General features: G+C 37.5%; 1 protein-coding gene across 1 annotated transcript; it reads right to left on the bottom strand.

Moving 5' to 3' along the window:
• On the bottom strand, window positions 1-23,703 carry DNAJC10 (DnaJ heat shock protein family (Hsp40) member C10). Its single transcript, XM_009950387.2, has 22 exons — window positions 23,503-23,703; window positions 21,669-21,834; window positions 19,798-19,848; window positions 18,288-18,370; window positions 17,954-18,085; window positions 16,988-17,081; window positions 16,687-16,764; window positions 15,426-15,469; window positions 14,894-15,031; window positions 13,419-13,508; window positions 12,508-12,621; window positions 11,615-11,729; window positions 9,717-9,844; window positions 9,334-9,450; window positions 7,689-7,790; window positions 6,500-6,655; window positions 5,003-5,136; window positions 3,455-3,508; window positions 2,916-3,063; window positions 2,337-2,456; window positions 1,034-1,150; window positions 1-477 (listed from the first exon to the last, which is right to left on the bottom strand). Exons 1-22 carry the CDS (start codon window positions 23,701-23,703, stop codon window positions 466-468), a joined length of 2,394 nt encoding a protein of 797 aa, XP_009948689.2. The 3' UTR covers window positions 1-465.
• Between the last annotated feature and the right edge of the window lie 2,900 nt (window positions 23,704-26,603).

The following is a 26,603-nucleotide window of genomic DNA, read 5'->3' as shown; positions in this document are numbered from 1 at the left end:
TCATCAGGTAAAACTTTTGTCTTTCAAATAGACAATCCCTCATTGTGTTTCTGCATTGCAGAGTGGTTTGAGTGCATATTCAGCCATAGGCTGAGCGCCACATTCAAAAAGTGTTTGAAAAGAGACAGAAAAATATAAGGAACTACTAAATGGGTAGGCAAAAGTGATAAAGTCCACATTTCTGGTCAACTCCAACGTCTAACTAGAAAGAAGGAAGTTGGTATATCAGAAGAGGGACATGCAGAATTCATTTGCAGAAACATTGAATGCCTCCACCAAAACGAGAATGCTTTCATCTCCCCACAGTTTAAACAGAATTCATACAGTCACACATGCCCGTCAACAAAAAACAGTCTTCATCTCTCTTGTCCCATCATGAATGTCATCAGCCTTATATTTTCCTCATGGTGTCTTCTATATTCACAGCTTCAGAATATTTTGAATCAGATCTACCTCCAGTACCACTTAGAGTTCATCCTAGTGACAAGAAAATAAACAATGAAGTTATTCTGAAAGTACAAATAAAAACAAAGATTATTTTTTCTGTGATTTTAAATTTCTCTGGGGTACTAACTTTTCAACGGGACAAATGTTTCTTAAATAAAGTTCAGGGTACTTAACAACTGTGTATTAGTATTTTCTTCGAGTTAAAATGTCAATCCCAATCTTGCACTGATCAGCCTCTGTAATTTGGTGCCTGCTTGCTAAATCTAGTCTGCAGATTACACTTAAGGACACCATGCATCTCAACCACCTGTCTTTAATGTCACATCTGTAAATTCTGCTAAATCTTGCCATAACTGATGTTGCAACTGCAGTAGTCTGTGCTACATCGGTGGACATGGAGAACTGAGTTTGAATAAATAATGGTATCCAAAACAAGACTGGAAGTAAAATGTACCTGGTACTATTTGAAGATATGGCATTTAATATTATTTCACGGACAAAAAGCAAATGCTAACATTGTTTTAAAGGGCTACTCTTTACAATAATATAAGTCTTTTGCAAAAGGCCCCACAATAAGTATTCTTACCTTATTCCTAGATTTTTTCCTTTTTCCTTTATTTTGAATTGCTTCTAATTTTTCATTCAAAAGGTCAGCAATACTTTTTGCATCTCTGCTGTCGATATATTCACCAAGAATGTTTTTCTTAAAAAAAAAAAAAAATAAAAATTGCGTTACATATTAACCATGCTCTACACTGAATAGAAAATCTGCTTACTTTCAGCTAAAATTCAAGGGGAATGCAGGGAGGAGACAAGGGCTCTGGTAGGTTGATTTACAATTCATAGATATATTTTTGACTCCATTTATACAACGGTTATTGTAAGGACCGCTCTTAGCCGCTAACTTTCAAAACTACACAAATTTTGTCTCTATTCTTAAAGAAACCTGCAATAGCTGAATAAATGTGAGAAAATTATAACTATTTAATGTAGACAGCCACTACGAAGTCTGTCACTTCATAATCTATGTTCATTAAGTCTGTCAGTGTGGATCGCTACTTTTGAGACCTGAAAAGCCATTACTCTTTACCACAGAAAAGTATCAATGAATTTGATGGGATTGTGTGAGGAAGAATTTCTAGAACTTCCCATAAGAGATTCAGTTAAAAAAGAAAAGGAAAGTATAATTCAAAGAACTGGCTTAACTATCAGAATGAATTGAATACTTTCTCTTTGGCATTGATACAGTTAAAGAGATGGCTATAATATTATTGAAATTTAATAATTTTACAAGAATAAAGGCAATTTCCTAGAATTATCTGGATACTTTTCAATTCTTTAATTTAATACTGCTAAAATGTTGATGTCAACAGAGTCACATTGATAATTGAAATAGTTTGATAAGGTTTGTTTTTGAGACAGAATACAACTAAATGTTTTTAATCAATTTACTATCTTAAAATACAGTATTTAAGTTGAAATTATAATGAAACGCCACGATTACATTGAAAGAGTATTTCTGCTTAGCCAAAATGAAGTTGTCCACATTTCATTTAAAGAAAGAGTGTGCCTGCTTTTGGTAGCTGGTATTTGAATTAGTAAATTTTGAAAAATATTTTGTCACATGAGGCCCCTGCAAAATTCTGTTAAGCCCACATTTTAGTTACCATTCTATTAATTTACAATTTATTATTTTTCAATAATAGATAATTACTGTATTATTGTTCTACTATGTTAGGTATTACTGAAATTGATTATTATTGTATCTCCTGAATATCTAAATAATGCACTTTAATATGTTACAAAATAGTCTCTGAAGTCTTAATGTGAAGTGAAATACATCTACTAACAGTACCTGCACACCAGCATACACAAAGGAGACACTTTACCTTTGTTCCTTGGTAGGGGTAAAACTTAACAGTAGGGTAGGCTCTGATATCAGCAGTTTGACAGGTCTGAGCATACGCCTGACAGTCTACTTTTCCAGCTTTCACTTTTCCTTTAACCGTCTAAAACGAAATGTTTATTAGAAACAAACTTCAAGTTTCCATGGGTGACTGTAAGCAAATACCTTGAATAAGCCAGCAGTACAGCTAAAAGTAAATGAAAAACATTGCTCAAATCTTTTAAATATCTCAGAGAAGTTGCTTGCTTGCTTGCTTCTCAGACTGTTAACGTTGTATCAGAAGTCACTGTGTGTTCAGTGGAGCACTTCTACTTGAATTCAGGGCAAAGCACCTCACCATTCCAAAGGTCAGCCCATCATAAGCTGAAAGAAGAGGGTCTCTCTGTGTTTCTGTGCAAGAGACAATACCCACCAGCACGTGGGACCTAGAACTGTGGACTTCCAATGAGAAGGAGGCTCATTGAGGGGTATGAAATTTTTGGATGGTTGCCAATAAATAAATTGCTGATTATATTTTAACCATTGCGAGTGTAACAATCCTCTAATACAGTTAAAAACCTACCCTTGCAAGGATCTCAAATTCAGGAGCAAAATTTTGGCAGGGTCCACACCACGGAGCATAAAAATCAACAACCCAGTGGTCTTTCCCATTCAGAACTTTTTCTGTGAAACTCTGAGGAGTCAGGTCTACAGATACTTGTGGTAAATATCTGTGGAAAGGAAGAATAACAGCCTTAATCCATTCAAAACTTTAAACATATCTGAATTCCACTTAAGCACAAGCAAAATTTCTGAAATTAAGAATATTAGTAGTCTGGAAATCCCTACTTTCACCTTTCTCCTGTAAGAGAAACCCTTTTTTTGAAGTAGTAGACAAAATAATATGGTCTTCAGAAAATGGGTGGAGAGTAAGGAGTATGCTATTTTGCCACATCTTAAAAGCTCAAGTTAAAAGATATGGAAACTTTAACATCTTAAATTAAGCAATACATATACCTGAGTGCCTCTAATTCTTGATTTACGTGGCATTTAAATATTAATTTCTCCTAAGAAGCAAACTATATAAGCAGCTTGTGAACAAAGTTTAATGCAGTAACTTACCCCAATGCCCAGCCTCTCAGTGAATATGAATCTCTGTGCCATCCATTGTAGCTACTATAAAAAGAAAACAAAAATCCAGTTACACAGTAGTCTGAATTATGTTTGAAAAAAAACACTCTGTAGAGTGGAGATGATGAAAAAATGAACTTAAATGCCTATGTTTTATGATCAATTTCTACCTTGCTGTGAAATCTAAATAAATAAAAGCCTCAATACTACAATTCAAAGATATAGAATTAAGGACTAGAAGATGAAGAGAAGAAAGAAGAAAATTCTGTGTCAAGAGAGTAAGAAAATTGGTTTGGAGCACATAAGCTTTGATAGCTAGAACTATTTTGAATGAAGGATCTTTGGTAATAACTCCAGATAAAATTGCAGTCTTTAAGAAACATGAGAATTAACTTGAAATTTCTTAATATATTTTCTAATTTATGTTCATTCATTACAATAAAACAATTATTAATCGTATCTATTTCCCTCACTTTGACAGCAGAAAAACCAGGCAAACTAGTTACTTGGACAAAGATTTATTATTTGGACTTTCAGGGCATTGCTTAGTTTTGAAATTCCAGTGACAGGTTATAAAAAAAGATTAATTCAGGATTCATATCCACTAATTTACAACTTTCTAACAAAGTACTTTTCAATAGAATTACCTGGTCAAAATCAGACGTGGTAGTTTTTGGTGATTTTTATTTTAAGAGACAAATTTCCACATTTCAGAAGAAAATACCTGACTTGTGATTAGGAATCTGGCATTTAACAATCATATTCACCAGCTTAGTCGTTGAAAAAAAGAGAATTTCTTCTTTTAAGAGAAACTTTATCTAGAAGAACTGAATAAAAGCAAGCAGTCCCATGATGAAAGCTATGGAAGTCTGCTATTATGCAGCGATGAAGAGGCATTACACTTTATTATCTGCCAGCATTTAATAGAACTTTCCAATCTGTAAAATAATGAAGCAACACATCTGCTATTTCAGATGGTTATCTATCTTTAAATATGCATATGCTTCCTGAAATCCCTGGATCTTCTAACAGCAGTGTCAAATGGAGGGGAGAGGCTGCTTGACTTTGGCCAGACTTTATTTCCCATCGACTTTTTTGTTTTGTTAACGATTAATGTTTCTACACTAATGACACTTTTTGCAATGGTGCTAACAGACTGCTGGCAGGGAGGATGATCGGATAGCTACATCACTGTTCACGGAAGATAAAGCTGCAATCAATAATGCCTAGTAGTATTTCTATATTATATGATTTAAAACATCTACTTTAACAGGCAATTAAAGTTAGAAAACTGTCAATCAACAAAGAACAAAACATAAAAATTAAGATTCCTAAGGCAGTCTCAGTTCAAATTACTGAAATGAAATGGCAAAATAAAATGACAGTAGTTTGAAGTAACAAAGTCAGTAACATCTAGGACAGTAATATCTTAACAGCCTATTCTAATAGCTGTGACAAACCTTTTCTACACAACAGCAAATGTATATTTGTTTTGTTCCACATCATCCAACATTTCGCAAACGGAAGTAAACTACTTACTAATATTGATGAGCTGTGTTTGATTTTTGAGGAAAGAGTCTTATTTCAGGATATCCCCGAACACTTTCTTGGTGACAGAAAGAATAATATTTTTGACAATCCACACTGCCTACATTGATTAATCCATTTAACATCTGAAAAAAAAGAAGGAAACCTACAATCAAATATGCTAATCAATACTACTACAATTTCAGTAATACTTCAGAATTTAACTCTTAATCACCTAGTTGGGGGAAAAAACCCAAGAAAACAAACCAAGATTATCACAAGGCTTTCTTCTTTCCTGTAAAAGGGTCACTGGTATCCAATGGGAGCGAGCCACCCAAGGGTATTCCCGTCATGCACATGTATTTTAGTGTAACCTGCATGCACATGGCTCACGAGGCACTTGCCTTGCCTCAGAGGTACATATTAGTGCAATTATTTAGCGTAGGAACTACCATGTTACCATGTTTCATATCATAGGCTCAGTAATTATGACCAATCCTGGCACAGTGCAGATGTGCCCTCGGTTGCACAGTTGGCCTGCAGCTTGAACACACTATTTATTGCAAATGCCCAAATCACCTGGCGCGGGCGGGGAAGCTGATGATTACTGAACAAGTACTGTAGAGCTACTAATACTTCACGGACATTTGACCAGAATATAGAATCCTGGCTAGAACTCCTAGTCTAGGCAAGTTCTAAACATCTGAAAGTTATGGACTTGTTTGCAAAGCTCCATATTTTTTGCCCAAAGTTTCTAGTTCATATTCCTGGAAACACATCCAAGAAAACCCAGATGGTTGTCAGTAAAGTAATATTAGCTTTGCAAATGCAAGAACACTGTAATGACCTTGCAAAACAAAAACACCCTCCCCAATCCCAACAATTCTATATTGAAGTATATGTAATTCAGCTGACAATCAGCCTTAAAGAATATGGTACTTAACATTTATTCACTTTTAGTAAAGAAAACACGATCTCAGAAAAAAAATAATCTTCCTAACATAGGAAATAATTAAGATGGATAAGATTGAATTCCTTTAATCTGAAATTCAAGTCAGAGCTTTCATCAAGGTCTAAGTGCTGTCTTAAAGATGACTAATGATCATAAAGAATAGGGACAATAAAGTGGCAAATTATTTCATCCAACTCTTACCTAATTTATGCATAAATCTTTTCTTCACATTTTGTTTTAAACAAATGCACAATTGTTGTCTATATAAAGCACTAAGCATTAGGGAAAATTAGTTACTCTAAAGTTTCTCATATCTTGGAAAACACAGTTGTATCAACAGGAAAAAGTGGATCACAGTATCGATGTACTGAACCTTTTAAAAAAAACAAATTGTGTTTGAAACAATAGAAAACTGTCAGGTAGGAATTCCCTGTTTTGTCTGCAACATTAATCACTAGACTTTCTCAGTTCACTAATCCCTAAGACAGCAGTTGTACCATCTCAGTAATTTCACAGAAGTGGACACAAAAGCAGAGAAATGTTTGAATGTCATTTACCCTGGCCATTTTTTTCCATTCTGGCATTAAAGCCTGACAAGGTCCACACCACGGAGCATAGAAGTCAACCATCCAGATTTCCTCTCGTTTTCTTCTATGAACTAATTCCACAAATGTTTCTGGTGTTAGGGAGACCACTGATGGATTCCTAAGATCCTAAAATAAAGACAGTTTATAGACATATACTTTGTAACAATAACTTATCCCATATCTACCGCCATCATACAAACAGGCTGTACCGAATTCTAAGAATGTCCCTCTTTTAGTGAAATTTGCTTGCTGCCATGGTGGGGAAGACTCCCAACACCACTGAAGGGCATGGAAGCATCAAAAGTCATCCCTTCAACCTAACAATCATATGCCTGATTTGCTGAGAAAAGCTATCAAAACAAAAAAATACAGTCAGGCTGCAAAAGGGAGGTTCTCTGCCTCTTCTCCGTAAAGGGAGGCAAAAGGCAAGAAATTCAGTTTACCTGGCCAGAATGTAAGTCTCAATGTCTGAGACTCAGCCATGCTATTTAGGATGGGATGCAGCAGAATACGTATGGTGCACTAGAAGCCTCTGAATATCAACTGAAAAAGACTGATCTCCACCTATTCCTGCATGTGTGCTCTTAAACCTGCTTTTTCTGGGCTCACTGAACAGTCTCTTCAAAGAGTGGAAAATAGCCTGTGGATGTAGCAGAGAACCAGAATGCTGAAGGAAAGACAGGTGCCAGAACTCCGGCAGCACCAATGATGAGCACCAATGATTTGCAGTTCTGTCAGTTAGGAAAATTCAAGAAACAGCTGAGATGCAGAGCGGGCAGCAAGCTAATTGCCAAAAATGTGAACCTCCTCCTATGTCAAGCTGTGTACGTGAGGCATTTTCACCTTAATATTACAGCACTTCATACTTTCAGCTCCTTTATCCTCTCTATTAGATAGAAGTCATTACTATTACTTCACAGGTTGGAAGGGATCTTAAGTTATTTGCTAATGTTCTCAAAGAAATTACTTGACAGAGCACAGAAATAAATCCATTAATGTCAACCCCCAGACTTTTCTTGCCCAAGGTTTTTCCACTCTTTATCATACTAGTCTAATTAATTTTAAAAAAATAAAATCTTAGAATCTTTTAACTGAAGAACATGTTTGTGGATGAGCTGCGTACAGAGCACGACTGCAACAGGGATTATAATTCACGTACCTCTATGAACTCCAAGATCTGCTCAGCAGAGTGATGTCCTTCATATTCATGAACATCAGACTGATTGAACACAACCGTTGTTGGATAAGCTCGAATGTTATGCTAACAAAACGGACAATAAGAAATTGCAAGAAATGATTAGGTTTCTTGTATTTTCCTTTAGCTGCCATCAGCATTGACAGCTCACAGCTGCTAATCTATCCAGTTTGTTCAGTACAACTGCTCAGACCTATACACAGCTGGGAGTTTGGAACGATTACAAACCAGTACAGAAAAGATGCCAACGGTATTCAGAGATGGCATAGTTCATTCTGAATTAAAAATCAGCCAGTAGATCTTTTACCATGCTCCACAAGTACAGGACTATTTTCAGTGGTGCCCAGCGACAGGACAAGGGGCAACAGGCACAAACTGGAGCACAGGAAGTTCCACCTCAGCATGAGGAAAAACTTAATTTTGAGGGCGACAGAGCACTGAAACAGGCTGCCCAGGGAGGTTGTGGAGTCTCCAAAACCTGCCTGGGTGCAGTCCTGTGTGACCTGCTGTAGGTGAACCTGCTTTAGCAGGGGGTTGGACTAGATGATCTCCAGAGGTCCCTTCCCACCCCTGCCACGCTGTGATTAATTCACAGTTTCTAAGCCTTAACTTTAAAGCTACTCCCAGTCTTCAGGTGGAAACACTTGTACTGCATGAATAACTGTATTGTTTACTATCGAACAGAGATGCTTCCATGACTTGAATTCTTCAGTGTGTAAACACATCTAAATAAAACTTCAAAAAGCTTGTACTTTTTTGTTCATTTTTCATGTGTTTTAAGACATTCACATTTTAAAGATAAATACAAACATTCTCACATAAAAAGCTCTTATGAGCAATAAAATGTGTAGTTGCAGGCAAGTTGTCAAAATGTAGTATTTTCTGGAATTCAGGAAAAGTAATGTCAATAATTTCTACCATAATAAATTATTTGAAGCAAAAGTTAAGCAAATTTAAACATGGTAAACTGGTCAAGATTTTTTTAAAAAATAACCCCCCTACATTTTTCATTCCATTACTATATCTTTAAATAAGTGTCAACTGGTAAGTAATAAACTTGCTTTTAATTTGAAATTAATCCTGTACTTAAGTGCTCCAAAACAACATGCAAAGTCAGCAAGGGTGAACTGAATTAGAAGTGGTTTAGCAGACATCTTCAAAAATACAGAACTTGTGTTTTTAAATGTTTTACTGTTTCTCATCCTCGTATGTGAAGAACAAAAAGAATGCATGTATGCATTTATATACACACTAGAAAAGCCTTTCTAGGTCTGCTTTAACTTTTTTTTTTTTTAACTCTTAAAAACCCGAAGAATGATTAAATTCTGACACTTCCAGAATCTTCTAGTAACACTATGAAATCAGAGCAAAGTGTGGCATGTGTTTTGCATTAATATATTATCTGTAGTGTATACATAGCTTGCTCTGTTGAAAAAAAAAAACATGATACAAGGGTCCTGTTGGTTTACTACCCTTTAAGAAAGTCCTGTCAAAGAACAAGCATCGTCTGCCCCCATCCCCCTACCCCCAACTTGAAGAAAATAATATTCTTTGGAAGGATTTTTTTTTTTTTTTTTTTTAATATTTTTTCCTAGTTTCTGCAGCTTACCATGTTGCAAAGCCCTTCATGGACAGTACAGTCTAGTGTTCCAAATTTAAGCTGACCATAAAGATGTTTTGATGCTTTTCTCAGCTCTGGTAACAATGCTCGACATGGAGGACACCACTAGAAAACAAAATGCAAGTAAGTACAACAGCTTTCCCCACAGTTGGCTCTCAGGAGAGTGTAAGCTGCTTGAGATGAACAAGATGCTGCTCTGACAACAGACTCCACTAAATACAAACCCCACACAGTGTAGGAACTGGGCTGCCAAGGAATGGGAAATTATAACACCATCTCATGATACTCACTTTCAGGATACTGTTAGTATTTCATTACATGGTCACATAACAGATTTTCAAAGAAGGGAAATGTAGATATTAAATATTTACCGGTGCAAAGAAATCCACGAGCCATGGTTCCTTCTCTTTTTCAGGAAAATTCTGTGGTCCCAGTGTGATAACATGAGAGTTGACGCTTTCTTTGGCAAATGCAACAATGTCATATAAGATCTTCTTTCCTTCAAAGAACAATGTAGAAAGGAAACTTTATTTTTCCCTATGAGAGATCTCATTAAAAAACTCAGTGATAGCAACAGGAGTCTGTCCATTCCCTTGGCTCATCTTTAAACATTGCCTGTTTAAATAAACTAAACAGGTACTGACTTGCTTTTTCTCAGGAAGACAACGTTAAAGCTGTCCAAACCTACATAGGTAAGGCATAATTTAGGTGACAGTTGATATTTGGCTAAATACTAAACTGGATATTCACCCACTATTATCCAAATACATGTTTTATCCAAGACAAAACATGTTTTTGTCAAATAAAATGACTGTTTTTTTGGTGACTGGACTATTGGCTGTTTTACCATCTTACTAGTGTTTGTTGGAATTAAAAAGTTACTATTCTAGATACACTTCCCTTGGCAAAGGTATTGACACAGTAAAAGCTTCAAGCAAAATAAATTATATTGATAAGTCACAGCTATTTAGGTGTAACTGAAGTTCCTGCTGACTCGGCTCTAGTGGGCAAAGATCAAGTCTCTTCATACACTTCATATACATATTTATCAGCAGAAATAAGAGTTCGTGCCTTGAAATGAACTAAGAACTTCAGGGTAATTAAATCTGAAGTCACTGCACAATGACTTATTAAGATTTATTACTTTCTTATATTTTAAACTCTTGAAGCCTTTCAACATAACGTATACAAAAGCCAGATTCTTTCAAGTATTATGTCATTATAAACACTGGAGTGAGATGACTATTGGCAAATGTTGTAGATGCCATCTACTCTGTAAATAATAAAACAAGCATACGCTCTTTTCTGAATGGTATTTCTCTTACACTATTTGGAATCTACACCACTGTAAAAACACCTAAAAATGCTGTATGTTTATGACCGCTTCTTGGCTTCTCTGCAGGAGTGGAAATTGCAAGGAGTATAAAAGGCTTTTCCCGGCAGCAGTCATTAGATGTATGGGATCATCTTTTCCCCCCTAGATGTAACTGATCTTTTCTAAGTGGTCAAAAACTTTTCTCCTTTCTTCTTTATTACATTACTGAGGTTCTGACTTAATTCTAGCAAGCTGTTTCTAATACTTCAGAGGCTGCAAACGAGAACTTCATCTTGCACAATTGCCTTATGCTGCATTCTGAATGAAGTTACATCTATTGCTGCAAGCTACAGTTTTGCTTCAGGCTCTGTTTTTCAACCAGCATTTTTGAATCCCTTCAGCAGTACACAGTGACATAATTCCAACTTTTCCTAGAAGGAAACTGCTACCTTGGAAATTAAAGTAAGTGGTAAAAGTCTCAATATAGATTCAAACCATGGAGTTTGTAAGAAGTCAACAACATGGAATTAGTTTTAGTGCACTGGCACATGAAATCAAATCCAAGTTCCTCAAGTTAGCAGCACTGTATAACTAGCATGTTAAGCCCCTATGAAGGGTGTGCCTTACAGCATTCTTTGGTCATCCTACCCAGAGCAGAAGCTGTCCTGATCAGCTTCAGAGATTTCATTCGTATGTAATTATGTAAGTGACATTGAAATAGACAGGAGACTAAAGACAAAAGACATCTCTTGCCATCTGATGACTGCTTACCCAGGAAAAAAAAAGAAAAAAAACAATGGAAGTGATATAGAAAGGCTACAGTAAGGTCAGAGGAAAAATAGCAAACATTAAAAGTACAAAACTGTTCTTTAGGAAAACAAATGCAGTTTGCCAAAGATAGTGTTGTCTCAAAGTGGTTATGTAATGACTTAAACTTGCCAAAGTTTCCCTTACCATGATGAATTTCATAATCTCCAGTTCCTTTTCCTTTGAAGACAGCTAAACAAGGCTGATAGACATACAGTTTGTTGCAGATGGTTGGTGAGGAAAGACAATCAAACTTGCCAACCTATTCAACAGACAGTGCCGTTTTAATTAAGGCATCCTAATTTACATAGATTAACATATTTTGAAAGGCAGTAAGAGTTAGGAAAAAAGGTAAAAATACAGAAAAGTAGCAGCCTTTTTTATAAACAACAGAGGTCTTAAGACACGCTATGATGTTCAGGAAAACTACTAGCACAGCTATATTAGGCTGCTTTCTAATTTTTTAAATTAAAGGCCAAAACAGGGAATAAAACCTTAAAGAATCCTCTTTTTTCCCCCCTCCAAATAAAATACCAAGGAAGCAAAAAGACAAGTAAAATAAATGTGGCATTAAAATTCTTCTAATCAATGCACTATTTTGTTTAAAAATACGTACCTTACAGAATAACATAATCCATGTGTCTTTAGTACAAAGTTTGAATTTGGTTTCTTTTTATTAAGAAAATTTTCAAGATGATTATAGGGTTTTCTGAATAATTAAAATACAGTTTCACATAAATTAATTTGATGTTGAAGTGTTAATTTTTAATTTTTAACTGAATGGGATCTGCAGCAACATTTCCCATGAGACAGCACATTTAAAAGACAAACTATTGAATCATTTAAACTGTATGGGAAACTTCCTTGCTTGCTTTAAATTACTTCACTGAAAACTTTACTACAGATCTACCATATGATAGTATATCTCTTACAGTACCAGAGGTAGAAGGTGGTAATAACAGCTAATAATAATGAAAAACATATTGACTTGTTCTCCGAAAGTAAATGGCATTTAGCACTAGATGACTGAGCAGTCTTACCTGAATATGTTCATCTTTAAGTAAAAACTTAAGTTTCTTAAATTCCTGTACATTTGATTTATCACTCTCCCCAAACCGGAAGAAAAGCAGCCATCGGTGATGAGCCAGACGGTCCTTTAAATGAAGGGAAAAAACCAATCCAAACCAAAAAACACACCAAAAACACAGACAAAAAAATTATTCCCAACTTTTTCCAACTTGTAAATTCCTTTTATGTTTTATAAAGGCAAATGCCCAGTTATTCATCTGATCTCGAGTGACCTCCTCCACGTAACAAATTCTTTCATGTAGTCCTTCCACTAAACTTCCTCTTACTGCATCTTAAGCAGGAAAGAGGAAAAAAACCTGAAACAAGCTGGCTACGTGCCACCCTCTACACTTTTTGTTTCCATGTGCGTTTCCTATTGTCGATCAAGCTGCTGAGTGCTACTACAAGTGTGAAAAGAGGTTTCCTCTTTTTTTTTTCCCCTCCAAGACACAAGTAACTTTTACGACTTCTAATTCCAGTTCATACATAACTTATCATGAATTAACAAGCATTGTTTTCTTTCTTACATTACTGGCAAAATACATTTAAAACAAAATTATCTACAATGTAGTTTATTTAAAAAATAACTAGAAAGTTACAGCTGCAGAGTGAGTTGCAACGGCAATTTCTGTGGTTTTCTATTTTTCTATTAAATACAGCCCCCCTTTTACTTCCGTTGTTTTGCTAAACAACAAAAGTAAACATAGACAAACAATGTTAAATAATTTTGGCTACAGAGGGGAAAAAAAAAAAAAAAGTCATTTTCAGTTAAATATATACTAGGTTGTTGTGTCAACAGGATGTGAAAAATGTAAAAAGTAACGATAAAAAATATAAAAATAAATTATTTAAAAGAAATCTCCACATGTTTTTTAGAAGTTACCTCTAATGATGCTGCAGAGATAATTTCAAAGTCTGGTAGATGCTGCATTACTTCCTGATATATTTCTCTGGCATCCAAGGAGTTAAGAAACTAGGAAGGAAAGTTAACTGTATTTATTGTAAGGAATTACAAACAGCAACCTGATTGTTGATGATTAGTACTCAAAGTGTCAGGGAAATTATTCTCATTTGTTCCTTTTCACCAACTGAAGAGTACAGTTAATAATATATATGCTCAACTTTGGTTTCATATATATAATTTCACAAACACCACTCTCAGAATACTGCTTTTAGCTTGTTTTCCTACAATATTAAACTCAAGCTATTGTACTTTGTCAGAACAGGGACTACAAGTCTCAAATTCAAATTTCAAGCCAAATTTTACAAGCAAGTTTACAAGATTTCTAATCTAGTTTTACAGCCTTCCTTAACTGCACTGTACAGATATTTAAGTTTCAGTATTTTTTAAAATTTAGGCAGCAATATGAATCAGTAACTTGAAATTGGTAAGTTACAAGGCTTACAAATTTAATTTCCTCCTTTTAAAGATATAGACAACAGTAGTGACAACAAAGGAAGAAGCCGTGCTTCAAACCGAGAATTGTCTCCATCAATTAAGGAAGTTAAAACTACCATACATGCAGGAGGAGATTGCCATATTAGAATAGAGCTGACCAGCATAATCCGTACCGAGAGACATCGTAGGAGTACTTTTACCACACATGTCAGTACTCCGTTCAGAGTAGCATTTCTCAAACTTGTGATACCTGGGGCATATTCTTTCTGGAATAAAAATTGGGTGCACATGGCAAATCATAGAATCATTTAGGTTGGAAAAGACCTTTAAGATCACCAAGTCTAACTGTAAATCTAACATTGCCAAGTCCACCACTAAACCATGTCCCTAAGCACTACATCCACATGTCTTTTAAATACCTCCAGGGATGATGACTCAACCAACTTCCCTGGGCAGCCTGTTCCAGCGCTTGACAATCCTTTCGGTAAAAAAAGGTTTCCTAACTTCCAATCTAATCCTCTCCTGGTGCAACTTGGGGCTGTTTCCTCTTGTCTTATGGCTTGTTACTTAGGAAAAGAGACTGCCAAGCTTGCCCAGGATAGCTGGGTAGCAGATTTAGAACTAGCTCTTGAGCTTGTCACAGAGCACATCCATTCCTGGATTCCCACAGCTGCTCAGGGAGGCTCCTGAGGAGGTGGCTAGGCAGAGCTACAGGCTGCTGCTACTGCAGCGTGCTCCTGTTCACTCTCCCAGCATACTAGCAAACTGGAGACCACCTCCAGGGATCACTGCCTTAGAAGCCAGGAGGGATATAAACACTAGGGCATACAAGCTTAGAAAGAAAACAAAAGCATCTTTTCAGTTTTGTATAAGCAATCTGGAAGTTATGTATACATTCCTTTGTCATTGTCATCACCTCATTTTATCTAAATACAGAACAATTGAGAAACAACTCATACCAAAACACCGCCTTTCTCTTTGTTATTTATGGTAGCTCCAGGTGGAAAGTATGCTGTAGTACTAGATGAGATATCTAAATTATCACAAAGCTCACCCTGGGTGCCACAGTCCATCCAGCCTACATTAACAAGACCTTCCTGTAATTAAAAAAAAAAAACAACAAACAAACAACAAAAAATCCCCACACAAGACAAAAACACAAAACCAAAGAAAAGTATTTTTCAATTTCCGGTTCAGAAATGCTTTTGAAAATCCCAGCACAAGCAATTATATACAACCTTTAGAAAATGGAAGGAAACCACACTAAAATTTGTTAGTTAATATTAATTAATATTTTATAAAATTCTTAAAAAAATTTAGTGTTATTCCAATAGCTACTACGTCAAAAGATTTAACTCTTCTGAAAGTTAATGGGTGAAACCTTGGTTCCACCAAACTCAGTGACAGTTTTAGCCACATCTTGATGCTTTCACTTCTGTTATTTTGTTTTAAATATAACAGGTAAAGATTTCAAAGTGAAACACTGCTTACCAACATGCCAGCTAGCTTAAGGCGTGTTTGGCAACTCAAGCAATCTGCAAAATAAAAATTATTTATTTACAAACATAAAACTTCAAATTATTTATGCACTAAACCTACTCTCATTTAGAACTGGCCCTTTCCTCCCTACAAAGGCATGCTTCCTGGCTATTCACCTGGTATTTCAATGACTTGAAGTTGTAACATCTAGTAATCAGCACTTGGTGGTTGTCTACTCCAAGTTAAAAACAACTTGCTTCATCAACACAGAACTCCACTTAAAAAATGTTAATATTTCATTTGCTATACTGAAACTGACCTTCCAAACTTCTGTTTAATCAATGTTTAAACAACATTGGTTTCAACAACCAAGAGGTATCTACATACCATCTTGGAATGAGATTTCAATAGAAACATCAATTTTCTGTCATTCAAATAATAGCTTATGATAATAAATAGTTCATATGCTCTAATTACCCATCCAGACTGAATAATTACTGAGTGATGCAGATTTTTTTCCGAAATAGGAAGATGCATCAACCTCACCTTAATTGGACCAAAGTTGAAAACTTAATAACAAAAGGACTGCAAGTTGAAATCAAGCTATTTAAAAATGTAAATCCAAGAGTGCAGCTCTAGTTATTCAGTTCACAGAACAAAGGTCTCTTCATAAGACCGAGAAATCTTTATTTGTCAAAGGTGTAGCACATTTACTTAGCTCTACCAGCTAACCAAGGCAACTTTCTCATATATCGTATCCAACATTGATCCCAAGAAAGTCAGACAGCTACAAAAAATAATGCAAATCTAAACTCTGTCATGACATCAGTGGTAAGAGACAACTCATATTTCCAAACCTGACTTAAGGGAAAATATTCAGCTAGTTCTCGAGTATTGGTGGTTTAAAGGTGAGATACATCCTTTCTTCTACTTGGCTATCATGACAAGCTGGCATGCACCTATGCAACATCTGTCATTTGAGCCTGAGCTCAAATTAGAGGCCTTTGCTGCCAGTTCCCTTCCTGAGGGATTACACTTGAGTGCCGCTATAATGACTCACGTGACATTACAGAAGCACAATAGCATAATCTTTCTATTAACGTCCCTTTTGTCAAACTGCCTCTAAAATGGAGGTTAAATGACCCACAGTCCAAGTACTGTGATCATCTAAGATGTTTCACAACTTTTTATTAGAAGCAAAAGGGATTATGCCACTATCAACAAAAGCACTTTTTTTTCTGTTTGCCTTATTTGAAGTGTTTAATCCACCTACCCCCACGTTCAGCACAGAAGGTGATCAGCCAACCAACACCAGAAGCAAATGAAGTTTCAATGGCATTAACAAAGTTTCCTAAGAGCGAAAAAATTTGCATCAGTTTGTGATTAGTTAAAGGTCATTATGAAACAAGAAAGTTTTATATTTGTACTAGCTAATTACAGTAAACTATTTTTAACCTCAAAAATAACACTCACCAACAGTTGACAGATTCAGTTGCATACATACTTTCTGCCATAATTTATATTGTACAAGCAATTTCAAGAACACGCCCCCAGGCAACATATGTGGACATTACCTGCCCATAGCTCAGTGACTGTACTCGTAACGTATTGCATGGCAAAGTTCTTTAAGCTCTCTTTTGACCTGTCTCCATAGTATTTCACAGGTTGCTAAAGAAAACAAAGAACAAATTTTATAAAATTAAAAAAACCAGATAAATAAAAAAACCCACCCCCAAACCTACTCTTTTTTTATAACAGTATTTATGCAACTGTGGGACATCACCACCACCCATCCACCCCCTGAAACCCTAGCTCTAACTCTTCTCTGCCTTCCATATTGGAATGTTTGGAATGCAACTTTTCGTTAAATTTTGTAATGTGATTTCTTTCCAAGTCCAGCAACACAGGGATAATTTAGTCTTAGAAACACCAACTCCCAATGACTGTATTTCTATTTAAATAAAAATTGCTTGCATCAGTCCGTTTAGCATATGCACAATCTCTGTGTTCAACCTTTCAGAACTTATTGTCAAAATGTACCCTACTATTCAAGTGCAATTTGTACACCACCCCTGGCACCACTACCTAACTAGCAGCTATAAAATGTGATGTACACAACACAGCTAGCGTGGAGGAAATCTTGGGGAAGGAATTTCCAGGTTTCTTTAGGTATGCGGTCATACTCAAAACCAGACTCAAAACCACAGACTATCCTTTGTATTTGAAAAGTCCATTATAATACTATAAGAGAAACTGTTCGAGTAGACTTGTTGCTTCGCTACAGCACCACGTCCAACAGCCTCTTCCCAAATCAGAAGTGATATATTGCATAGTAAAATGATTTAAAAAAAACACTGTATAAACCAGATACCTATTTTTGAAGTTAACTTTCTAAATTAATTTAACCAAGGTGAAGGAAGAGAACAGGTAATTTATTAAAAGGAAGATCTTTAGTACTTGTTCAATCATTGGTGTTTATATAAACAAATACTCTTCCAGATTTCAACCTTTCTAAAAATGCTTGGAGTTTTATCACTTACCATTCCAGTTTTGAAAACATACAGACTGGGATAACTGTTAATTCCTTTAATTCGACAAAGCATTCTATTATCTCCACAGTTGACAGCTCCAATGCGTATTACTCCATCCATCTCCTTAGCAAACTCCCTCCACTAGAAAAAAAGGGGGGGGGGGGGGGGGCGGAAAAAGAGAAATTTTCCTATAAAGTTATAATGAAAAAATCACCACACGTTTTATTCCTAGCATCTTGAATTACTGTCTTTGGTTTCAGCTTCAGTGTAAAAATCCACTTCGTTCAGTTTTATGCTGTTAAAAACAACGAATTTTCAGAGTTAACTTGCTTGTTATACATACCGTAGGTGCTAAGTCATGGCAGTGGGAGCATCGAGGAGAATAAAAATTCACAAACCACAGTTCTCCTGAGTTAACAGCAGCATCTAGATGGAGAGAAGAAAATTGTAAGTAATGGACATTTTACAATGTCATTATATCTAGAATGTACATTTTTACTATATTGTTTTCCTCAAAAGCTGAATTAAATTTATATGTCAGACACAGTAACAGTAACTCAGATGGAATAAGGACTGCACCTCACTTGCACATACTCACTGTTGTAGGCAAGTGGACAAAAATCTTATTTCAGAGGGTATCAGCATCCTGACTTTCAACTTCTGTTCTATTAATTAATAATTAATAAACGTACTCTCTACAGATTAACCTAGCTGAAATGTGTGATAGTGTGAGTCTGGTTACTTTAAAAACAAAATACAAGTTCTAGAAGATTTTTACCCACTAGAACTTTCCATTTCCTTATATCACTTCATTTATTTTATGTGTTCCACCAGGCAATCTCATGTACAATCACTGTCTAATAGGTGAAAATGTAATTTAAAAAATCCAAGTTAATATAATTACTAGAAAAGTCAAGGGAAACATAATTAAATTCTCTTGCTTACAAAAGAAGACAACAGCAACAAAATACACACGCACAGAGGTTATCAGCTTGAATTACATGGCTTTCAGTCTCTCAATTTTTGGACACAATTTTTCTAGAGAATTTTCTAAGTTATATTTGCCTATATTAAAATATGGTCACAAACAAGTCAACTAAAGAATGCGTAGGTTCTGCAAATCAATTAACCAAAACAAGACCAAGTTCTCATGGAGAGCATCATGAGGTTCTGCTATTAGACCAGTTTACAAAACTGGTTCAACATGTAGATCCAGTCCATACAAAGGACTCAAAATGCAGACTAAAAAAAAAAAACACAACAAAAAACCATTCACAAAATCCAAGACTTTTTCTCTCTGGTCTCTTCCAGCTATGAATATCTTAGCTATCATTTTAAAAGAAAACAACTGGATGATATCCTCACTGAATGCGTTATATTTCCAGACCTCATTTTACTCAGCTGTGTTTTTAGTTTCAGGTATTACCTTCTGGTCTGGAACCTCTTATGCAAGGCACAATTGACCAGATTTCACAGAAAAAAAAAAAAAACAAAAAAAAACAGAAATATAATAGAAAAGTTCTATCAAGGGCATTTTTAGACAAGAGACCAAAAAAAAGGTAATGTAAATTAGGAGAAACAAAATTTTAATTCAAGTAATTTCTTCTTATAGATCTCACAAAATGTCTTTCAAACTTAATCTAAACTGGTTATTGACACAGATCTATTTGCTAACCAGCATTTACCAGGAAGCGTTAAGGGTTTTTTTTGTTTGTTTTCTCACCTGAAGATTATTTTCTGACATTTTTGTCTAGATACGTAACAGAAGTCTGTAGATGTACAGCTTGGAATGTAAAAATTGTTACTTTGGGTCGCCACGTTGTCAAACAGATAGTTATTTATTTAGAACTTACCAAATTCTCCTCTATCCAATGTTATAATTTCTGGATCATCATCATAAATACCTATTAAAAAAACCCAACAATTGTTTTTTATTTTTGACATCTTTAAAATGAAGAAACAAACTATCATCTTATTCACAAGACAGAAGACAGTACACTTAAGTGGCAATAGTAAGCTGACAAAGATAGCTTTTACAACACAGCTATGTTTGTTTAGTAACATGTAACCTTAGTTTAATCTCTTGCTAACTCCCATGCCCTCACACTACAAAAGCCACCATCAGAACAGAACAGTTCTTTGGATGTTTTAGTAGACCAGACACAAAGTGATCAGCAGCAAACTTGAACCACTGCTGTTACAGCAAGAGTATTAGAAACAACATCAACCAGTTGTCAGATTAAAATTCAAGAAGCTTCAGCTCTCACTGACAGCGCTATATGTAATGTCTGGAAGCTTTCACTACTTCTCTCAGCCTCTGTTTACCTAAGCTATTTAGATCACAAAGGTGTTTCAGCCACAAGCTTTTCCACTAACAGAATGAGTGAACGCAGTGGAATGCAGTGGACAGAACAAAGGTCAGGAAGACAGCTTTTCTAAAAAGCTAACCAGTCCTACCTAGAACGTCACTACAAAACAGTCTACTACTTCAAGTATGCAAGAAAGGCAGTACAGAGATACCAAAAATACTATTAGCCAGCATTATATTATGCTACTATGGCTACAGATCTTTTACAGTACCTAACATGGTGAGATGCCATTTCACCTGAGGTATACAAGGATTAAATGCAAAAAAATGAGAGAAATTAATTTCTACAGCTGACAAAGTACTTTTTATATTACTACCCATTTATATATCATGTAACATACCACATACACTCCCCCAATTAAATATATAAAACAATTTATGTATAGACACACACAAAAATATAAAAATATAGATATAAATGCTCGCCAAAAGACTGATTAATAAATGTTCAAGGATATTGTTTCTCAATCAAACAGCGCAACTTCAGGTGGATAAAATTGCTTAAATCTATTTATCTGAATATGTTTCAGGATAGTTTCCATATCTTCCTGGGACACCTGCACCTCTGGTTTATTCAATTTCAATTTGACATTGAAATTCAATTTCGATTTGACATTAATATCAGTCAGACATTAATTTTTTAGAGATTTGGACACATTAAGTCAAAACACGTCACGAAAAAAATTTTGGTGGGGAGGAGGTTTGTTTCAGTTTTCTTTCATATGTTCCTCAGCTCCCTAGTTTAGCTTACTCCTGTTACAGCAGCTGTGAGAATGGTTCACCCCAGCCTTTCCCTACAACTATCTAATATTTGTTGAGACAAACATTAAATAACACGTCTCAAGGTCATTTGAAGTATGATTCTGTTGTTATTTTTTCATTTTCTACTACCTCTTTATTGATCTCTAATTGTACAATTGCATAGAAAACAGGTTTGACAGTGCAAAAATATCCTCTCAAAATCCACTGGAGAATATCTAAACAAACAAGGCCTTCCTGCATTAAAGAGTTAAAAAGAAGAGTGATGAAACATTAACACTGAAATTTAAGTGGGGGAAAAAAAAAAAAGCTTTGCACTTAAAAAAAATAAATAAGAAGTTAGATGACCAATAAAAACGGTAAGCAGCAGGAACAAAAGACTGAGTAAACAGATTATTACATTTTTGGGTAGCCATTAACAGGGTAAATAAAAGATTGGGTCAACATAAAGAAAACGACAGCTACAGGAGAACCACAGAGCAGGCAGAAATCTAGAGAGGATACATCAGAAATGTGTAAAAAGATCTGATATGGATCTGAGTATTGCATTTACTTGTGACTGTTTTAAGCAAATCACAAACATACATCATAACTTACCAAAATCATAGCGATAAAAGTGCCAGCTTTCATAACGACCTCCTTGCTGCTGATCTTCAAGACCTTTCTCTCCGTATTTATCATACTTCTTCCGTAGATCTTCATCTTTAAGCACTTCATATGCTCTATTTATTTTTAAAAAATTTTCATGTGCATTTGGATCATTCTGTGTAAGGAGAACTATAATTAGTAAGTAATTAATAAACCATATTGTACGTATAATACTGAGAAATAATCTTTGGAAATATTTTTATATCCCTACTAAAGATGTCAGTTGTGATGGAAGCACACATTACAGTGATCTCCAAGCAAACTACAGCAAAGTTTTCCTTTCCTGAAGCCAGATGCATCTTCTCCTCATTTCTTCATCCTCACTAAAGTACCAGCTGAAATACTGGTAGAAGGCTGTAAAATTCTCTAGTGACCCCTCTTCTTTCAACTTTCTTTCTTTAACAGAAAAAAAAAAAAAAAAAGTACTCAAGAATGAAGACTTACCATTTCCTCTACAATCCTTTCTACTCCCCTAGAATCCCCACTCGTCCACTTTGTAAGTCTCTGCTATAAAGACAGATTCATCCCTTCTGATCTTATGCTGTACATAGAAGACCCCTTTTTTTATTTAAACTCTAGTTCTAGGTAGCTTCAGAATTAGAATGGTGAAAAATCTGCAGACATATTTTGAACCCCAGTTTGGGTTGTGAGCTGGCGGTTTAACAGTGGTGAGCAAAATCCACAGCACTCTCCTGCTCTTTTAACTTCTGCTTACACGTTTCATTCAGAAGACACTTTTTCTTAAAGATTCTTGACTTATTTACCTAGATACACATGAAATGAATTACCATTTTGGAATTTGTGTAATGACTTCTTCTTCTATATATCATCTTTAATGTTGAAAATAACCTGTTGAAAAATCTTTAGTGGTATTCACATACTTGGAAACTACAGAATCTGAGCCAAAATGTTACTGTTTTGAAGGTATCAACATAGGGAAAACAAAACTTGCAGTTAATAGTTACAAGTTGGCATTTCTAACTGTGTTGAGATTTGGCTTTCTCTTTGAGCTTTGTCATACTCAAATCCATTGTAAGACATTAGCATCTCAGAGGCTTCAACGTACTCTGTGCAGGCAGGCCCTGAGATCATATGGAACATTGCCGTCTTCTGTGGCTCTGTGCAGGTGCAGTTGCAAATATAAACATTCAAACCCTGTGAATTTCTGATTACTTCAAGAAATCTTGAGGAAAAACTGATTGTGTTTAAATTTAAAGTGGTTTCTTTGTACTTCAGAAAATACAGTGGCAGAGACTAAGCCGTTCCCCGTCTTCTCTCTCTAGTTATTCTAGAGCTCCTTATTACCCTCCCTCATTATGCCTTGACAGTCCCAGAATTTCTGCTTTGTCCTATCTGATACTTGGAGATCGATGTCTCGGTACAGGTTAGTGTTGTTTGCTGTTTAGATGGGACTTCATGTTAGGGAAACAGTAAGTTCCCCTAAGCTAAACGGAAAGAGAAAAACTCATCAGTTTACCAACAAGGTAATATGGTACAGACATAAGCTTTCCTCTACTTACGAAAATATAATTAATTGATCCTGACTTTTTTTTTTTTTACTACAGCAATTTAATATAGCCCAAATTCAACACAGCCACATATGACCAGTCTATCCCTTTCTGTAAGTTTTCTCTGCAGAAAATCTGTGCTGAACCACGTTGTATCAGGTGGCTTCGATACTTCACAACAACAGAAAAACATTTTAAATAAATTAAACCCACTTTTTGTTAAACATTAGGATCCATTAACTCAACAACTTTCACCTGTTAAAGATGTAACTTACCTGATTTTTATCAGGGTGCAGCTTTAATGCCAGTTTTTTGAACGCTTGTCGTATTTCTCTACTACTTGCTTCTTTGGATACTCCAAGTAAACTATAGTAGTCCTGATCAGTGCACACAAGAACTATTACACATACTAAAACCAGCAATGAAGATCTTTTGAAATATCTGATGTAATCTCCTTTGGATACCAAGAACTCCATTGTGAAGGTTTTGGAAAGTTTACAGGTTCCGATTCAAGCAGGCATTGGGAAGACTCCCCAATAAATCTGCCAACGTTCAGAGAGACAGCCGTGATTCTGACAGAGCTCTTCAAAACGCTGTTTGTCCTACTTCATGTCACAAGTCCTGCAAAAGTTACAACCTATAAGAAGGGGGAGGGAAAAGCAATTAAGTACTTCAATAAATTGACGTGGGTAAAGAACCCCACCGCCAGCTTGTGCCGACTGCACATGAGCGTTAAGTTTCCTGATGGCTAATTACCTGCTTTCTGAAGGCCACACAAGTGACGACCATCTCTTTATTATGTACATTGTGAATGAGGTGATCATGCAAAGCTTTACAGAATGACATTAAATATCAGCCACTTATACCACATTAAAAAAAAAGGGGGGTTTAGTAGGGCTCACTTTTCCTTCAAACTTACTTTAGTACCGTCGGGGGACGTTTCTTCCACAAGGACCGGGTACCTTTGAGCCAGCCGCCGCTTCGGGGAGGAGGACGGCTCGTCAAGGCGACGGTGGACGCCTCCCGCAGCTAAAGCCGGGCAGACCCCAGGGCCACCCCCGCTCGAGCCGCGGACCCGCGGTTGGACCCGCCGCGGCGAAAGGGGCCGGCGGGACGCGGAGATGTCGCCGCCACCGGGAGGGCCGCCGGAGGTAACAGCCCCACGAGGCTGGGGGCGACTGGGCTGCGGCAGGAGAACGGGTGACCGGCGAGGGACCGCCGCCGGGGCGGTGATGCCGCGCGACCCCCTGCGGTGCACTTCGGTCCCCTCCCCTCCCCGCTAGCACGGCCTCGGTGGCAGGCGAGCTCCGGGGAAGCGGCGCTTACCGGGCTGCAGGGAGGCCGGCGGCACCGGCCGGCGGCTCGGAGCGGCGGTAAGCCGGCGGAGGGAGCGGGCCGAGCGCGAGGCAGCATGGGACGGCGGCGCCTTCACCCCGGCGCCGGGCGGAAGGGCGGCCCACGGCGGGATCCGGCTCTGGGCCGGAGGCGGGCGGGGCGGCTCCGGGGCTGACGTGGCCGCCGCGCCCGCTTCGAGTGGCGGGCTCGGCTCCTCCCGGCCGCTCCCTGCCGGGGCGTCCCGGTCCCAGCCCGCCCCTTCCACAGCCAGGCCCGCCCTCTGCCCGGCCTCGGCTGCCGCCCCAGCCCTCGCAGGCTGCTGCTGGCCGTGGCCGGGGGTGACCTGGGGTGGTCGGCACCATGGCGGGGTCTGAAGGCAGCCGTGACGCGGGAGAGCCCAGCCGCGTCCCCAGGGAACTCCCGGCGGGTCGAGGAAGAGGTGCAAGTGGTAGGGTGGAGGAGGAGGAGGACGAGGACGAGGACGAGGAGAGGGGCGCGATGCGGCTGCTCAGGAGAGCCCGCCGCAGGCTCTCCAGTCTGTGCCCTGATCCCAGAACCCTGTTCGAAGGTGCCTCACAAGTCTCCACAGCTGAAAGGCAGCGAAGGGGTCCGTTTCCTCAGGGCCGCCTCCCTGCACTCGGGGAGGTGCCCTCGCCGGGGCCGGCGGTGCAGAGAGCCTCCCAAGGCGCGTCAGAGCGGCTGTGGCCGTCTGCCCGCGGTCGGTCCCTCGCGTTTCCAGACACAGGCGTACAGTGGCATGAATGTCTGAAAACGAACAGGCCTAAGGCATTGCCAGAGGCGTCCCGCTGAACGCAGCTTTTCCCGCTGGGCAGAGGACAGCGGAGCAAGTACCACGCGAAGTGTAATTTGGGTTGTTGGATCCTTCCCGGGGGGCACTGGGGTGCTCCCCCTCACCGAGGTCAGGCTAACAGCAAAGTGCAGTATGACGGTGATGAAGGGGCTGGGAAGTGACAGGGTGTTTTGGGGATGGGGTGGACTTCTTTTAAAAGAAGTTCGAGTATGGTTAAGAACTATTGAGCTCGATGCCAGCTGGGTTTGTTTGTGGAGACAAAACATACTTGATTTTATGAACAAGGCCTGGAAAGGAGGTTCTCAAATACATATACAATGCAAGAAGCCTTTGCAAGAGTTTCATATTTCAAACATAATTCTGGATTATATTGCAATGCCTGTAATCTGGAATTTCTTGCAGTTTGTCCCTTCATGCGCTTGTTTTGTCTGAAATTATGTAAAATAGTCTTATGGTTCACTCTCTGAACTTACTCCCGTTTATGTAGACAAAACCAAACATGAGTTAGGTACTTCAGCTGATGTCAAACTGACATAGAAGCACCTTGTTGTTGAAAGTGAATTGATTCATGCTTTTTGTGTTTGCTTCTCAATCTTAGCTAAGTGAACAAACATTTCCATTGTGCAATACTCGGGGAAAAAATCTGTTTAGTCTACAAAGACAAAAATATTATATTCCAGTAGAGTGTACCTGAGAGTTTGTAATTTTCATGTTATTACACACTTGTGGAAATCAAAACATCCGTCAAACTAATGGTGAAAAACATCTCTGCTGAAACTGTATTTTCTTCCTAATGGCTATGTGGTTTGTGGATGGTTCCTTTGTTTCTGATTTTAAATTTTCAGAATTTAAATGAGACTCCTCGTAGAAGGACTGACTTTTTGTTGCAACATTTATCTCTTTATGTGCGTATTCAGTGACTTGGGATCTTTCAGATGGGGTGGGGATATTGTCTTGCCATCATTAAAGGTTCATTTAGTACACTGTGATACATAAAGTCTCTCAGGGGCATTAAGGAAAGAATGCATACTCAAACATATAAAATGTGTCAGTCCTAAATTAGTTTAGTATAACTAATTTGTCAAATGTTTCTTCCTTTTTTTCAGCCCAAACTTTACTTAGAGGAATATTAACAGCTGCTAGGTAAGCAAAATCTCTGAACTCATATGCAGCTAGAAGATAATGCATGATGTGTTGTGGAAGAATGTAAAAGCTCTCTTGTCAGCTAGA

The sequence above is a fragment of the Leptosomus discolor genome, chromosome 5 (assembly GCF_034619465.1).
Source record: "Leptosomus discolor isolate bLepDis1 chromosome 5, bLepDis1.hap2, whole genome shotgun sequence".
In the NCBI taxonomy this organism is placed as follows: domain Eukaryota; kingdom Metazoa; phylum Chordata; class Aves; order Leptosomiformes; family Leptosomidae; genus Leptosomus; species Leptosomus discolor.
Note: the sequence above shows the minus strand (reverse complement) of the source record. Positions and strands in the feature narration are given on the sequence as shown.